The 16199-nt window shown below is 39.7% G+C and overlaps 2 protein-coding genes across 3 annotated transcripts in view; one reads left to right on the forward strand and one right to left on the reverse strand.

Moving 5' to 3' along the window:
• Window positions 1-3740, forward strand: part of CHPT1 (choline phosphotransferase 1) — a 22008-nt gene extending 18268 nt beyond the window's left edge. Inside the window, exons 8-9 of one of the 2 annotated variants that reach the window (XR_011470856.1) lie at window positions 1027-1226; window positions 3567-3740. Coding sequence is in view for 1 of the 2 variants with exons in the window: in XM_070410909.1 (XP_070267010.1) it covers window positions 1027-1137; window positions 3567-3611 (156 nt within the window). In the remaining variant the exon portion in view is untranslated. The remainder of the gene's footprint in view (window positions 1-1026; window positions 1227-3566) is intronic. The other variant, XM_070410909.1, reaches the window with a different exon arrangement.
• Window positions 3513-14657, reverse strand: SYCP3 (synaptonemal complex protein 3). The gene is made up of 8 exons (XM_070410910.1): window positions 14455-14657; window positions 13702-13768; window positions 13495-13529; window positions 9891-10008; window positions 8989-9088; window positions 4536-4634; window positions 3778-3882; window positions 3513-3646 (listed from the first exon to the last, which is right to left on the reverse strand). The coding sequence occupies exons 1-8, from the start codon at window positions 14606-14608 to the stop codon at window positions 3593-3595; spliced, it is 732 nt and encodes a 243-aa protein (XP_070267011.1). The 5' UTR covers window positions 14609-14657; the 3' UTR covers window positions 3513-3592.
• Window positions 14658-16199: the final 1542 nt, after the last annotated feature.

The raw sequence follows: 16199 nt of genomic DNA on the forward strand, positions 1-16199 counted from the left end.
TTAATAATATCCATCCGTGGTCCATTCAAAGGTTTTCCATTCTTCAAATGGTGGTGAGATCAGAATAATTTCCTTTAATTTACTGTCCACTTTAAATACTTTTAGAGCTCCAAAACAGTATACATTTAAGAACTGGATGGTTATTCAAAATATCTGAAAATTCAATGTAGGGTTTCTTTTAGTGAACTTAAATATTACCAAGTGGAATTGTTTAACATGATTAAAATATCAGGTTAAAAACTTAAGTACCTATTTGTAATGAGTGAGTTGGCCTGGTTTACACTGATGGTGATTATGGTGAGGAAGTCAAATTCAAAACACTTGTGCCCTTTGGCATCCTTAGGGGGAAGGTTCTTGCTTCAGAGAGAAAAGGATCACACAGAGCATTTCAAGTAAATGATGGGGGGATTTACCTCTCATGGGTGAGAATTCCCTCTCTACCAACAGAGTTGTGAGGCTCCTATTTCTGAAAGGAAGCATCTGCCTCTGGTCTCTGGGAAAGTTTTTAAATAGTGTGCTTTCCTCAATTTTTATACAACACAATTTTGTATATGCCTCCCCTTAACTATAGGGTCTTTTCCAGGCCTTTTTGTCCCCCTTGGTCCACAAGGGACATCTACCTCACTTCCATGGGCCTTTACTTTCTTACAGCTAATCTTAAAGGAGTAAGAAACCTCTATGATGGAATGATTTTGTTATAACTGATAGCCCCTTCTAGTAGAAATTTGTAGCACAGCAGATAATTGAAAGAATGTGAAGACTTCCATTCTATTACTTTCCAGCTTTTGTGTTTTAGTCTAGGCTTTTACCACTGTGCCTCAGATTCTATAACTGTGAAATACCTTGCATGTTCCAGAGGACTATATGAGGTTCAAATATGAAATATATTGAAATACTCTAAAATGCATTTTTGTTGAATTTTCAATTAATTTTGAGATTGGGGAGGGAGGGCAGGCAGAAAAATAGCTGCTGCTTCAAGAGGGATATACCATAATCTATCTTATATTTTCTTTTTTTGCTCTAAAGGTCATTTCTTCATTTGATATGATTATGTACTTTAGTGCTTTGTGCCTGCAAATTTCAAGACACCTTCATCTAAATATCTTCAAGATTTCATGTCATCCAGCACCTGAACAGGTTCACAAGCATATTGACTAATAACCCAAGGAAAAAAGGAGAAGCAGTTAGGGGAACCTAGGAGTGAAGGAAATCCCCTTTTGCAGGAGGCTAGTATACTATCAAATAAGGTTATATTTGAATATAAAACATTAAGTCCTGTAAATTCCATTGTGTCTATTTCACTTGTGAAGTCCTCATTGTGTATCAACATTTTTTATAACAGATTACCAGAGTAATACAAATCTATAAATTAGAAATAAAACTAAAGAAAGATATTTAAATTTTCTAGGTACAAGAAAGTGAACCACTATAGTTCTAAATAGCAGTATCTGTCTCAGAAATTCTTATACCCAGGATTTTCATTGCCAAATGATTACATAAAAATTCAGAACTGAAAGAATTTTAGCCATGTTGAGGATGATGCTACTTTGCTAAAAATTGATGTGTTCATAATACTGCATAAGTACATGGATTATAATACTGTATTTATTGAGAATGATTTATGATTTTTTATTAGTCATTTTCAAAAGAGGCATGTTAATCACTATCATATAAAATGAAATACATGCTTTAGTATACCAACTAGAATTTAAAAGGGCTATTGGAATTTTCTATAATTTGTATTAAGTAAAAGCTATTTGTCTTATTAGTTCAGAAAAACAAATGAATCTTTATAGTGAGGGCAACTTGTTTCTTGATATTCTGAGTTAAAATTTCATTGTCACAAAAAGATGGGCATTAAACATCCTTTTATGAAAAGTAAAACAGTACTTAAAATACAGTTGACATAAGAAAATTAGTAATTTATGAAAACATGGCAAAAATATCTTCCCTTTAGAATACTAGCCAAAGTTACTACAATTACACATTTCATTTGAGGTAAAAAGGGGATAAAATAAGTATCAGTTACTCAACCACTAAGTGCACTATGTACTGATTCTTATCTTTCTACTCTCATTCCGAAGTATTTTATAGTGTTCATTATGAATAATAGAACTATCACCAGGCTCTTTGGTGATCCAAATCCTCAGACTCCCTCCCCTCTTATCCTACTTTTAATTTTATCCCACAGTTCTGTAGACCATAAGCCATATGATAAAATAAAAAAAATAAAGGAGTAATGAACATGTACTATATCTTAAGCAAGAAAAAGACAATGAAAAAAGTGGAAGTTGATATTCCTTAAAAGGAAAAACTATATACTTACGTGAATTAAGGACACAGAAAACACTCCAGTGTACTTATTTTGTCTCTGTAACACTTGGTAAACTCAAATAAGGACATTCTTAGGCATTTTAATAGTACCTAAGATTTATATTCCAAAATATATTTTGGCTTACAAGGGAACTCCTCCTCTACAAAATGTAAAAATTTAGGAAGCAAATCGTCCCCCTAATGTCAGGTAGACTATTCTTAATGGTGGACTAATTTCTTCCTATTTAAGTTATCACAGAAAAAGAGAATTCCCATGGATTTGTTTTTAAAACTTTGAAAACCTTAAAAGTAATTTAAGAGTGGGTTATGGGGTGGGGGAGGATTAGAATTTAAAACACGGAAAAACAGAAAATCACTTCTAATGGGCATGTTTGGGGGGGGAATATTTTTTGTTTTGAATGAGTCAATGAAAGCAGTTTGAGCAAAAAAATAGTAAGTTTAGCTGATACTTAAAACAAATGGTGGAACAATTTCTTTATTAAATCAAGTGTTTCATATATTTTGTTTTTAAAATACACATTTTAAAAGACAAGGTATATGAATTAACTGTTCAAGTTTGGAAATGAATGTAAAATCATACTTCCATATATTTAATCAGTACTACAAGTACGTGCCATTTAATTTTAGACCAAGCTCAATTAAATGGCATTTTATTGTCTTTGTGGAAATGACATTCACAAATCTGTATTTTGAAATCTGTATTTATATCTTGTTCAATCATCTTAATGGTTTTTAGTGGTTTTATTCCACAACACAAATTTAAGTTGCTTTTAATACATTTTATAAGTCAACAGATTTTCTTTTGAAATCTTATCATTAGAATTGGCTATGTAACTTAATGACTTTATACAAAAGGATATACATATAAAAATAGATTTTTTTTTCTTAAAGAATAACAATGTAACCTACAATACTTATGCTTTCTACTTTTGGGGACTGGTACAGATACACTGAAGCCAAAACTTGAAATTAGATCATCTTTATTATTAAGTTAATTGACAAGTGTCAGAAAAATTCACTATTACTATTAAAAGGCAGAAAGCTTATACATACAGTTTAGGAATTGCTGCTACTCACATTACTGTTTAGATTTTATTTGGAGATTAACAAAGAAGAGGCTTGCACTTAAGCTAATGAGTAACACAATGTAATATTTGAAAATACAATTTTTAAACCACTCTAAAAATGTATATGCCTCTTAGCTAATGTTATCATTGTATCATATTACTTAGGTTCAAGTTCTCCCTTCAAAGAGTCATCAGAATAACATGGATTGAAGAGACTTTCGAACAATTGCCATCTCTTGCTGCTGCTGTTCATGAAAGGAGATATTAAACATTTGTTTAATTTTTAGATAAGTGTTAACCATATTTCAACAAATAAAATATTTCAATGCTTAAAACATATTAATCCTTACTTTTCAGTTTTAATATCATAACTTACAGTATCCATCATAATTTGTTTTTGAAACATAGCCATTTCATTTTTAAGTTCATTTTGTGCATCAGTAACTAGAGTATCACTATTCTTCTCCAAGTCCTCCATACTCTAAAACACAAAAAACTAGTTTAGTTATAAATCACCATTTTTAATCTCAGGTTCTAAACTTGTGCAATTAATTTTCAAAAGTAGGAACTTAAAAAATTCAAGTAGTGTACATTATTTATTCTTAATAAAAATATTCTAAGTAATCCATCAAAACCAGAATGCCCACTAGGATTAAAAGGTGCCAGACATGAATCAAATAGTATTACAGGAGGTAACAACTGTAGTGCACTGTGCTTGAAACAGTGGGTTAATGAACTGTTAAGGTTTCAATATTGAATATACTAAAAAAAAAAAAAAAAAAAAAAAAAGACTGGAAATCTACCAAGAAATGATTTATGAACTTTCTATTTTCAGTTGAACCGAGAACTATCACAGTGCTTATATTATGTACAAATCTTATGCACAATATATATATTTTTTGGTAAAATTCCCAATTTACCATTTTCTATTTTGAATAATGGCCACAAAAACATTAGAATCTGAAAGTAGAATATATTTAGTACTTAAATAAAAAACAATGAATTTAAAATGAATAGTTAAGAATTTTAAATGCATAAGCAAAATGTTTTTCCTTAAACTTAGAAAAAAATTATATTCTACTTCCAACATAAATTGCTTTATAAGAATATGCTATGTTACCAAATACAACAGACCTTTATGAATTGTTCATATAACTGTTTAATTGTTTTCAGTCTCTGGCTCTGACCAAGTCTAGATTGTTGAAAAAACTGTTGTTGCTGTTGAAATAAATTCTGCAAATGTAAAAGAAAAAAATCATGTGATAATTTGAGTAAACTTTTAAATGTAGCAAAAAATAAGTTTAAAGGGAATAGTTTTAAAGTCAATACATTTAGATATTTGTTTTAACAGCTATTATAACAAAATTAGAGAAAATCTGTCTTCACCATGAATATCTATACTAATAAAAGGGTAATATGCTAATTAGACTGGATGTCTTCTGGATGAAGCCACGGTGGCAGGGACCAAGGCAGAGGTGGTTAGGAGCGATCAGGCCAGCAGGGGAGGGCAGTTAGGGGCAATCAGGCTGGCAGGGGAGGGCAGTTAGGGGCAATCAGGGCGGCGGGGTAGGGCAGTTAGGAGCAGTCAGGCCAGCAGGGGAGCAGTTAGGGGTATCAGGCCAGCAGGTAGACGTGGTTAGGGGTGATCAGGCAGGCAGGCAAGCGGTTTGCAGCCAGCGGTCCCATATTGCAAGAGGGATGTCCGACTGCCGGACAGGGATCATGCCTAAACCAGCAGTCGGACATCCCCCGAGGGGTCCCAGATTGGAAAGGGTGCAGGCTGGGCTGAGGGACACCCCCCCCCACCCTGTGCACAAATTTCATGCACCAGGCCTCTAGTACAATATAATAATCCTACTAGTCACTGAATAGGAAATCTTAATAATACTCAATATATCTTATATCTTGGTCCTTTCAACATTAACACAGATAATTCTTCTGATAATGCTGGTCTTTCAGTTCCTTGGCCTAGTTTCTATCCTACTTAGTCATTCCCTTACATACTTATACCCTAGATTCTGTCATTACCAATAACTAATAACCTGTTTATAGTATGAATAATAGCATACTACTCTGAACTCTTTTAAATAAACTTATCCTATCTAATAATAGACAAACACGGTAACTGACCATACCTTTGCTATGCCTCCCATTGGCTAATCAGCGAGATATGCAAATTAACCGCCAAAAAAGATGGCAGTTAATTTGCATATGTAGGCACGAAGAGGAGGAGCGAAGATTGAAGGCGGCTCTGGCCGGAGCAGCGAAGATGGAAGACTGAAGGCGGCTCCCGCCAGAGCGAAAGCCTGGGTCCCGGGTGCCGGAGGAAAACCGGTGCCGGCAGCCAGGGGAAGGAAAGGCCTAGTGCATGAATCTTTTCATGCAATAGGTCTCTAGTCTACACTAATAAAAGACAAAGGTGCTAATTGACCATACCTTCGCTATGCCCACCAGCCAATCAGAAGAGTGCAAATTAACCCAACAAAGATGGCGGTTAATTTGCATACACAGGCACTCTGTGAAGACTGAAGACAGTGTAGAAGGAAGCCAAACACTGCAGAAGGGAACGGATCTGAGGTAGCAGAGACAGGAGTGGGGCTGAGGTAGCAGACACAGGAGGGAGCGAAGTGGCGGAGAAGGGAGGGAGGCGGCGGACACGGGAGGGAGGTGAAGCAGAGGACATGAGAGGGAGCTGAGGTGGCGGGGAAGGGAGGGAGCCGAGGGCGAAGCAGTGCAGGGAGGGAGCGAGGCAGCGGAGAAGGGAGCGAAGCCCGCCTCGGTGGGCTTCGCTCCCTTCTCTGCTTCGCTCCGGTCTCAGGAAGCCCTATTCTTGCAGGAATAGGCCCGAGGAAGCCCTATTCTTGCAGGAATCTTCCTGCAACAGGCCTCTAGTTATATATAAATTTAATCCTCCAAGCAACTCTATGAGATAGGTATTCTTATTATTCCCCCATTCATAAATGAGGAAACTGAGGAAAAAAGAAAAATAGTTTTCCATAGTTCACAGTTAGCATTTGGTCAAACCAGAATGTGATTCCAAACAGTTATGTTTCTAGACTCTAACCATTACTCATACTGTTTCTCTATATATCCCTTTGTTCAGCCATTTCTCTTTACTGTTCTAGCTCACTCTTTGTAGTATTAAAGCTCAGTAATCTCTATCAAGACCTAAAATCTATTTATCCTACCTACTTTTCACTGTCCTCTATTCCCATGTCCTCACATTCCTCTTTCCCAGTGTAAATTCTGTGGTCAATCATAATTACTCCTTTCCATCTATATCTTGCTCTCCCTTCTTATTCTGTCACACTTGTTTGCCTAATCTCAACCCTGGAAAATACAACTCTAGCTATCCTGCCTACAATCCTGAAGATGGTCATAGTTCAAGAAAGCAACTACACTAACAGTCTCTTTAAATCATGATCACTAGCCTAAATTGGATCCTTAGTGCTGTTTGGCAATTATATTTTCTTAGTCTGTTCACTGTCCCACTCTCAAGAAAATATCTTATACCTTCTGATTTGACCTCAAAGGCAACATATTTTCCACCCTCTGATGACTTTAATTATTTCACTAAACAGAAGCAATCCAGAAAGAGTTTTCAGTCTATCACCATATCTACATACCCATCTACATCTCTGTGTGCTCATATACTCTACCTTCTCTCCTATTTTTGAGGATATACTATCCTTACTAAGGCTTTTTCACATGTCCCATCCATTCTCAAGAATTCAGCAACTGTCTCCCCTCTTTCCACTATTTTTTATTTTTCCCTGAAGATTATTTCTATTTGCACACAAACATGCTACTCTTTCATCATTCTTTAAAAAACAACATCAAAACCCCATGCCCTGGCCAATGTAGCAAAGTGGTTAGTGTCGGCCCACACACCAAAGGATTGAGGGTTCAATTCCCTGTTAAGGGCACATTCCTAGTTGCAGGTTGGATCCCTGGCTCTGGTTGGGGCTCCTGTGGATGGCAACCAATCGATGTGTCTGTCTCTCTCCTTTCCTTCCACTCTCTAAACATCAATGGGAAAATGTCCTTGGGTGAGGATTAACAATGCAAAACAAACAACAATATAACCATAATAACACTTTCTACTCAGGCTACCACCCATTCCCTCCACCCCCATTCTTATACTCATTCTAATTGGGTTTTTGCACTCACTATTCCACCAAAACCACTCTGTTCAAGACTGATCAGAACCATCCTTATCAACACCAATGACCTTCACATCACCCAATCTACCTTATTTGGCCTATAAGCAGCATGTGAAAGTTAATCCTCTCCTTAAAAGGCTTTCTTCACTTTCCTTAAAGTGGTTTTCTTTGTAGCTGTTAGGGCACTCATTCTCATCTTCTTGAACTCTAAACATTGAAATCTACAGGTCCAGTTCTTAGACTTCTCCTTTACATTTACAATCACTCCCTTGGTGATTTCATCCAACCTAATGGCTTAAACGCTGTCTTTATGGTGAGAGTTCCCAACTTTGTATGTTCAACTCATACCTCTTTCCTGAACTGGCCTCATACCAGTGACTTGCTCAACATCTCCTCTTGGTATGTTTCACATGCATCTTAACATTTCCAAAACTGAGATGATCAACAAACCCTTACAATTATTTGATATGAATAGCACCTTAGCTCTTAGATAAGAGATGTGTGATAATTTTACAAACAATGAAAGGATGAAATAAAGATAATGTAGTATGTGTATATATATGGAACTGACTTCCATCTCCCGTAGAAATATGCAGGTAACACAAGAGTAAACTATGTTTTGCCCTGGTTGGTTTGGTTCAGTGGATAGAGCATCAGGCTTCAGAATCCGGGTTGGATTCCAGTCAAGGGTCGGTACCTCGGTTGTAGGCTTGATCCCCACGCCCAGTCGTGCAGGAGGCAACCAATCAATGTGTGTCTCTCTCACATCTATGTTTCTCTCTGTCTCTCCCCTCCCTTCCACTTTCTCTAAAAATCAATGGAAAAATATCCTCGGGTGAGAAGTAACAAAAAAAGGGAAGAAAAAAAAAAGTAAACCATGTTTTGATCATAACTGATTCAATAATGGGCAAATTTTCCAAAGGTATCGGTGATATTCCTCTAGAGGACTCTTCTGCCAGGGTTACTAAGAAAGACTCAGTCCACTGGGATTACTAAATTTTTAAGTCTGGGATTGAAAGAAGCTATCTTGCTTACCACATTGAGAGAGCCTACTAAGAATTGGAGACAGAGCCAAGACTATACTACATGAGCAATCCTCCACCCCCATCCACCTATGCCTGAAGCTAACCTACCCCTGGACTTTTTTTTAATATAAACCAATAGTCCTTTTGTACTTTGGCAAATTTGTGTCACTTGGAACTGAAAGAATCACACCATTATAGGAAGCAAAGACCATCAGTTTTTATGATTTTGGCATGTGCCTATACTTCTCTGGTTTGCCAATCACCAGGACCAAAGCATAATGCCAGCAATGGATCATGGAACCTGGCCAAATTCTATGGGTCTCCTACAAGGCTAGGATCTCCATTTCCACTTGACACTTGGTTAAATAGATTAATTATAATTCTAAGCATGATACTAACAGCTAGTTTTTCTTCTTGTTTCTTGGCATTCTGTATATCTGTCTCCCACTGCTGAAACACAGTCAGAAACTGCTGAGAATATTCTTGGCTAAGCTTCTGCCTATAAAACATAATAATGATATTGTCATATTTCATACTAGTATGGGGAAAAAACATTCAAAACAAAAGTGACTTTACATACTTTACACTATAATAAAAGAAGGAAATAAAAGCATCTTAAAATTTTAGATATGAAACCAAGAAGTAAAATCATGATTCCAGAAGTGTTTATTCTCCTAACCCTAATAAAAAAGTCCTTTCACATGCTTTAGCTCTTGTATATATAAAATTTCCAGAAAACCCCATTTCACTGCCAAGCAGTTTATTTTTCATTTATTCTACTGAATATGGGTTCTGATATGATAGATTCAATGAAGTTATTATACTAGTATTTATCATATAAGTTTTTCAAATAGACATATTTCACTTAACTTGTGCCCATTTTGGTACAACGATTTATATAAAAGAATAGTTACTTCAGCTTAAATATACAAATTATTTACAATATCAGATTGATCTTTTTCTACACTGTTAAATAGTTGACTTTCACTAGATTAATGGTTTAATAACATTTACTTTTTATTCAGTTAGTATATTTCTATAACAAATACAAATTACCTTTAGACAAAGAAACCTCAATTTTCATTTAAAAGGAGATAAAGGTAATCTTTATTGATTTCTAGGAAATATATTTCAAGTCTATGAAGGAATGAAGTTATAGTACTAAAGGACTTAGAGAAAAATCAAGCCAAATATATTTTTTACTGAAGACCCCAATAAACATAATAGTGTTTTTCATAATTTCCACTAATGAATACTATGAAATGATAAAAATGTGGCTGTGAAAGAACCAACAACCATACCTTTGTTTTTGTTGGGTTTTCCAAATATGTTCAATTTTCTGGTTACTGGTTTTGAGAGAAATCTTGGTATACAGTGCGAGTCTTTTTTTCTTTGTATTAAGAGCATTGCTAATGTTAGCTATGTGGAAAATAAATATTCATTAAAATGTAATATTGAAAAAAATTACATATTTTGTTTCCAAATCCTATATAATAAAAGCCTGATATACAAATTGACCTAACGGCGGAACGACCGGTGGAATGACCAGTTGCTATGACTTGCACTGACCACCAGGGGGCAGACGCTCAATGCAGGAGCTTCCCCAAGCCCACAGGCCCCAGGTCAGCCAAGGTGGATGCCAGCGAGGGCCCCAATTGCCTCACAGAAGGAGGTGACTGGTGAGTGGGTGGCACCGCCCCCCAAGTGCCCCGCTGGTCACCTTCCTCTGTGGGGCGACCGGCGGTGGCAGTGGGGGGCAGGGCCAGCGAGCGGGTAGCACCAGGCCAGCCAAGGCAGGTGCCAGCAGGGCCCCCAGATCGCCCCGCCGGTTGCCCTACAGATTGGCCCTGATCGCCGGCCTTGCCTAGGGACCCTACCCATGCACAAATTTTGTGCACCCGGCCTCTAGTATTGAAATAAATATGAGTAAACGTGGTTCAATAGTTTCAGAAAGACATTTAAAATTAAATTTTAAAATAGGCAAAATATCCAAAAGCAAGGTTATTTGCTTTTTTCTGAGAAAACTTTTCATTATTAATAACCAAGTTCAGATTTTTAAAAAATTTATAGATGATTAAAAAGAGTTAATAAAAGGAAAAAAGGACCTCAAGGACAGGTTTTAATTTCCTCATGAGAAAACACAAAGGCTACATTTTTCTAAATTTATAAAATACTCACCCACCTCACCCCAACTGAAACAACACATTTAGATTGTTATTAGAACTCATTATATGAAACACACAAAACTATTTTTAAATCCAAAAAGGATAAAAATAGTTAAAACAAAGAATAAGAAAATTATTATTTTATTATTTGTTAATCATCACCTGAAGACATGCTTAGAGAGAAACACCGATGTGAGAGAGAAACAATTGGTTGCGCTCCACATGCTCCTCAACTGGGGCTCAAACCTGTAATCCAGGTATGTGCCCTCAGCAGGAATCGAACCAGCATCCTCTGGGTGCATGGGAGGATGCTCAACCAACTGAGCCATTCTAACCGGACAATTATTTTTAAAAAATACAGTTGGTGCCCTGACCGGTTTGGCTCAGTGGATAGAGCATCAGCCTGCGGACTGAAGGGTCCCAGGTTCGATTCCAGTCAAGGGCATGTACCTTGGTTGCGGGCACATCCCCAGTAGGGGTGTGCAGGAGGCAGCTGATCGATGTTTCTCTCTCATCGATGTTTCTAACTCTCTACCCCTCTCCCTTCTTCTCTGTAAAAAATCAATAAAAATATATATTTTTAAAAATACAGTTGGTAATCATTTTAAGCATATACTTTACTAAAACAGACCAATACCAACCATAGAAAAATCTTAATTTAAGAAAATATCTAGCCTGACTGGTGTGGCTCAGTGGTTGAGTATCGACTATGAACCAGGATGTCACGGTTCAATTTCCCGTCAGTACATTTGCTCAGGCTGTGGGCTCAATCCCCAGTGTGGGGCTTGGAAGAGGCAGCTGATCAATGGTTCTCTTTAATCATTGACGTTTATATCTCTCTCCTTCTCCCTTCCTCTCTGAAATCAATAAAAATATATTTTTGAAAAGAAAATATCTAGATAAATAATTTAAGAACCTTTTGAATACTTTCATGGAGCTATTTGTAGCACATTTTTATTCATAAGTACTGTATTTAAAATTTTTTATTTTTATTTTTTTAATATATTTTATTGATTTTGTACAGAGAGGAAGGGAGAGGGATAGAGAGTTAGAAACATCGATGAGAGAGAAACATTGATCAGCTGCCTCCTGCACACCCCCCACTGGGGACATGCCCACAACCAAGGTACATGCCCTTGACTGGAATCGAACCTGGGACCTTTCAGTCTGCAGGCCGATGCTCTGTCCACTGAGCCAAACCAGTCAGGCTAAAATTTTTTAAATATGTTTTTATTGCTTTAGAGAGAAGAAAGGAGAGGAAGAGAAACATTGATGAGAGAAACATTGATCAGCTGCCTCTCATACATACCCTGACCAGGGACTGAACCTGAAACCTGGCATGTGCCCTGACCTGGAATTGAACTGGCCCCTTTTGGTGTGCAGGACACCACTCAACAAACTGAGCCATACCGGCCAGGACTCAAAAAAATGTTAACACTTTAAATAATGCTTTGCTAGCCGAAACCGGTTTGGCTCAGTGGATGGAGCGTCAGCCTGCGGACTGAGGGGTCCCAGGTTCGATTCCGGTCAAGGGCATGTACCTGGGTTGGGGGCACATCCCCAGTGGGGGATGTGCAGGAGGCGGCTGATCGATGTTTCTGACTCTCTATCTCTCTCCCTTTCTCTCTGTAAAAAATCAATAAAATATATTTAAAAATAAATAAATAAATAAATAAATAATGCTTTGCTAAACACATGCATATGGATCTACCTTCAAGTATTATTTTTCAATAATCATGATGGAGCTGCATTATTATATAAATATTTTATATATCCAACATCCATCAATAGCAATAAGTACATATAATTACAAAATAAGCATTTTGCCACCACCAAACAGAGCAAAGTTTTCAAAAAAGACTCAATTATATGATGAATAAAACATATAGAGAAGGCAAAATTGACTTTTTTGAGTACTGTGTCCCCAAACAATGTAATTGATATCTGACATACTGTTTAAAGTTTATGAACTTTTTATCAGATTATATATTTCTTAGTAGCTAGGCAAGGCTGTTTTTACTTCTCAACTATATAGTTTAATGATGTAAAAATAACAATAGAGTTACTTCAAAGACTTCAGTTTACACTCCCCTGTTAAAGAAAAGAACTAAGGAATGTTATAGAAATTAACTAAATTGAGTAAATGGAAAACTGACATACATACAAATATGTGTGTGTCTGTAGTGTGTGGAAGAGTCTGCAAAAGTCCAAAGAGGGGCAAAGACTTTTTCTATCCATTCTGCCTAAAATTCCAATTCATTAAATTTGCACATGTATAAAATAAAAGCACCATTCTACTACTGATCATTGTTAGTACCATTTGCACTCTTCACATCAACAACTGAAAAAGGTTAAGAAAGAAAAACTATGAAGCTGAATCACACAATATATTTATGCAAAGTCATTTCTATGGGAACAAAGCATTAAATGACAGTCTTGAGCCTGGCTGGTGTTGCTCAGTGGTTAAGTGTCAACCTCTGAACTAGGAGGTCACAGTTCAATTCCCCAGTCAGGGCACATGTCCGGGTTGTGGGCTCTATCCCCAGAAGGGAGCGTGCAGGAGGCAGCCCATTAATGATTCTCTCTCATCATTGATGTTTCTCTCTCTCTCTCCCTTCCTCTCTGAAATTAATAAAAATATATTAAAAAAATAAATGATAGTCTTGCATACACTGATCATTATACAAGTTATTTGGTTTAAAACAATTTTTTTTATTACAAAGAATCTTCTAAAACATACCTCCAAATCTTTCCAGCATGTTCTGTACTTCACCTCTGTAAAGAAATTGCATTTAAATATTTTTAATTAAGGATCCATAAAATATCATGCTTGTTTTGGAAGAAATATCACACCCTCAGTATTTTACATATAATACTCATTTGACAATCAAAATCTACTTTTCTTAAAGTACTATCTAACAGGCAACACTTATGTTGAGCACTTTACCCCATATCTTCAACTGTTACTGCAGAAGTCCTTTTCTTCCCAAGCTTATCAATTGCTGGAGTCTTTGCTGCATTGACAATAAAAAAATCAAAATATTTTTGAAATTAAGTATGCTGTTTGGATAATTTTTAATGAAGTAATATCTTAATTTTGAGATCTTTTAGGCTTTTTGTCAACATGAGTTTTTAAAGTCGATATATAAATGCAATACTTTCTCTGCAGGTCAGGTGGAATTAAATCAAGATCCAGGACATTTTTTTTTTCAGTCTTACCTGAGGATATGATTATTTATTTGAGAGAGAGGAAGGGAGAAAGAAGGAGAGAAAGAGCGAGGGGGAAGAGAAACATCAATGTGAGAAAGAAACATAGATCTACTGCCTCCCGTATCCACTTGGACTGGGAATCGAACCCATAACCTGGGTATGTGCCGTGACCGGGAATGAAGCCTGCCACCTTCAAGGGTATGGGAGGACGCTCCGACCAACTGAGCCACACTGGCCAGGGCTCCAGGACCATTTTAAAGGAACAATTTTGCAAGTTTTCCTGTGTTAATGTCATAGCAAAGCCAAGCACTATTTATTCCATATTTTGGGAATAACGACTGCAAAGGCAAGATCTGCTATATAAGCTACTCTAACTCCAAAAGAGAAACATGAAGTACATTAAGTGCTTGAGGAAGTCTTAATTAAATTCAGTAGGCTCAAAATAAATGAACTGTAGGACATGGTGACTGCACAATATGATATACTGTACCGTCAGTAGCATCCTCCTCTGAACCACTCAGATCTCGTTTATCTTCTTTCTCAAAGTCATAGGCAATTACAGCCCGATCCTCCATGGATGTCTTCCTATCCTTCACTGATGTCTTCCCTGATTTCTTGGTTTGTTTGCTTCCAGGGAGCACCATATTTAGATGCTTTTTTACTTTTAAAAAATAAACATCTCAAACCTTCTGAATCCAAAGATAACATTTAAATAAACTGGTAAATTTCAAACTTAGAAATATCAAATAAAGATTATCTTAGTTGCGTAACACTTAGGAGTCTCCTCCTTTATTTTGATGGACAGAAAGTTAACAATGAGAGTAACTGATCTCTGCCCCAGAGGAGGCAACCAATCCATGTGTCCCTCTCACATCCATGTTTCTCTGTCTCTCCCTCTTCCTTCCACTCTCTAAAAAAAATAAATAAATAAAAATAAAAATCAATGGAAAAATATCCTCTAATGAGAATTAACAAACAAACAAACAAAAATTGAGAGCATCAACCCTGCTCCCAGGGTGCTGCTATGGAGAGTTCACACGGGAAGGGCGGGAGTCAGGATTTTAGTCCGGCCTCTGCCAGAGTCTGGCTAAACGTGGGCAAACCCAGCTTTTGCATTTCAGCCCCAAAGTGAAAACGTGGTTGACAGGATGACCATGAGCGTGCCCGTCAGACCCAGCTCAGCCCCTTTCTGCCCACCCCACCCGCGGCCTGGCGTCCTCTCCACTCCGCCCAGTGCCCCTCAACCCGGCCGCCCCCTCAGTCCCTCGGCCCCGGCCGCCCCCTCAGTCCCTCGGCCCCGGCCGCCCCCTCAGTCCCTCGGCCCCGGCCGCCCCCTCAGCCCCCGCTGCCCCCTCAGTCCCTCAGCCCGGCCGCCCCCTCAGTCCCTCGGCCCCGGCCGCCCCCTCAGTCCCTCGGCCCCGGCCGCCCCCTCAGCCCCCGCTGCCCCCTCAGTCCCTCAGCCCGGCCGCCCCCTCAGTCCCTCAGCCCCGGCCGCCCCCTCAGCCCCCGCTGCCCCCTCAGTCCCTCAGCCCGGCCGCCCCCTCAGTCCCTCAGCCCGGCCGCCCCCTCAGCCCCCGCTGCCCCCTCAGTCCCTCAGCCCCCGCTGCCCCCTCAGTCCCTCAGCCCGGCCGCCCCCTCAGCCCCCGCTGCCCCCCTCAGTCCCTCAGCCCCGGCCGCCACCTCAGTCCCTCAGCCCGGCCGCCCCCTCAGTCCCTCGGCCCCGGCCGCCCCCTCAGTCCCTCGGCCCCGGCCGCCCCCTCAGCCCCTCGGCCCCGGCCGCCCCCTCAGCCCCCGCTGCCCCCTCAGTCCCTCAGCCCCCGCCGCCCCCTCAGCCCCGGCCGCCCCCTCAGTCCCTCGGCCCCGGCCGCCCCCTCAGCCCCTCGGCCCCGGCCGCCCCCTCAGCCCCCGCTGCCCCCCTCAGTCCCTCAGCCCCGGCCGCCCCCTCAGTCCCTCAGCCCCTCAGCCTCGGCCGCCCCCTCAGTCCCTCAGCCCCTCAGCCCGGCCGCCCCCTCAGCCCCGGCCGCCCCCTCAGTCCCTCAGCCCCGGCCGCCCCCTCAGCCCCGGCCGCCCCCTCAGTCCCTCAGCCCCTCAGCCTCGGCCGCCCCCTCAGTCCCTCAATCCCTCAGCCTCGGCCTCCCCCACAGCCCCTGGTCGCCCCCTCGGTCCCTCTCCCCTCCGCCGGGTCCCCCCCCCCCCCATCAGCCTCAGTCTCCCCCTTGGTCCCTCAGCCCCAGT

This window comes from Myotis yumanensis, unplaced genomic scaffold (genome assembly GCF_028538775.1).
Source record: "Myotis yumanensis isolate MYYU_CA2020_CCGP unplaced genomic scaffold, mMyoYum1.0.hap1 SCAF_3, whole genome shotgun sequence".
Taxonomy (NCBI): Eukaryota; Metazoa; Chordata; class Mammalia; order Chiroptera; family Vespertilionidae; genus Myotis; species Myotis yumanensis.

Bases quoted from the DNA above. Each gene is read 5' to 3' on its own strand.
- SYCP3 (XM_070410910.1), bottom strand. From the start codon at position 14,608: ATGGTGCTCCCTGGAAGCAAACAAACCAAGAAATCAGGGAAGACATCA. The intron at 13,530-13,701 runs GTAAAGTGCTCA...ATTTCTTTACAG, and splicing joins GTAACAGTTGAAGATATGGG to AGGTGAAGTACAGAACATGC. The intron at 9,089-9,890 runs GTATGGTTGTTG...TATGTTTTATAG, and splicing joins AAAACCCAACAAAAACAAAG to GCAGAAGCTTAGCCAAGAAT.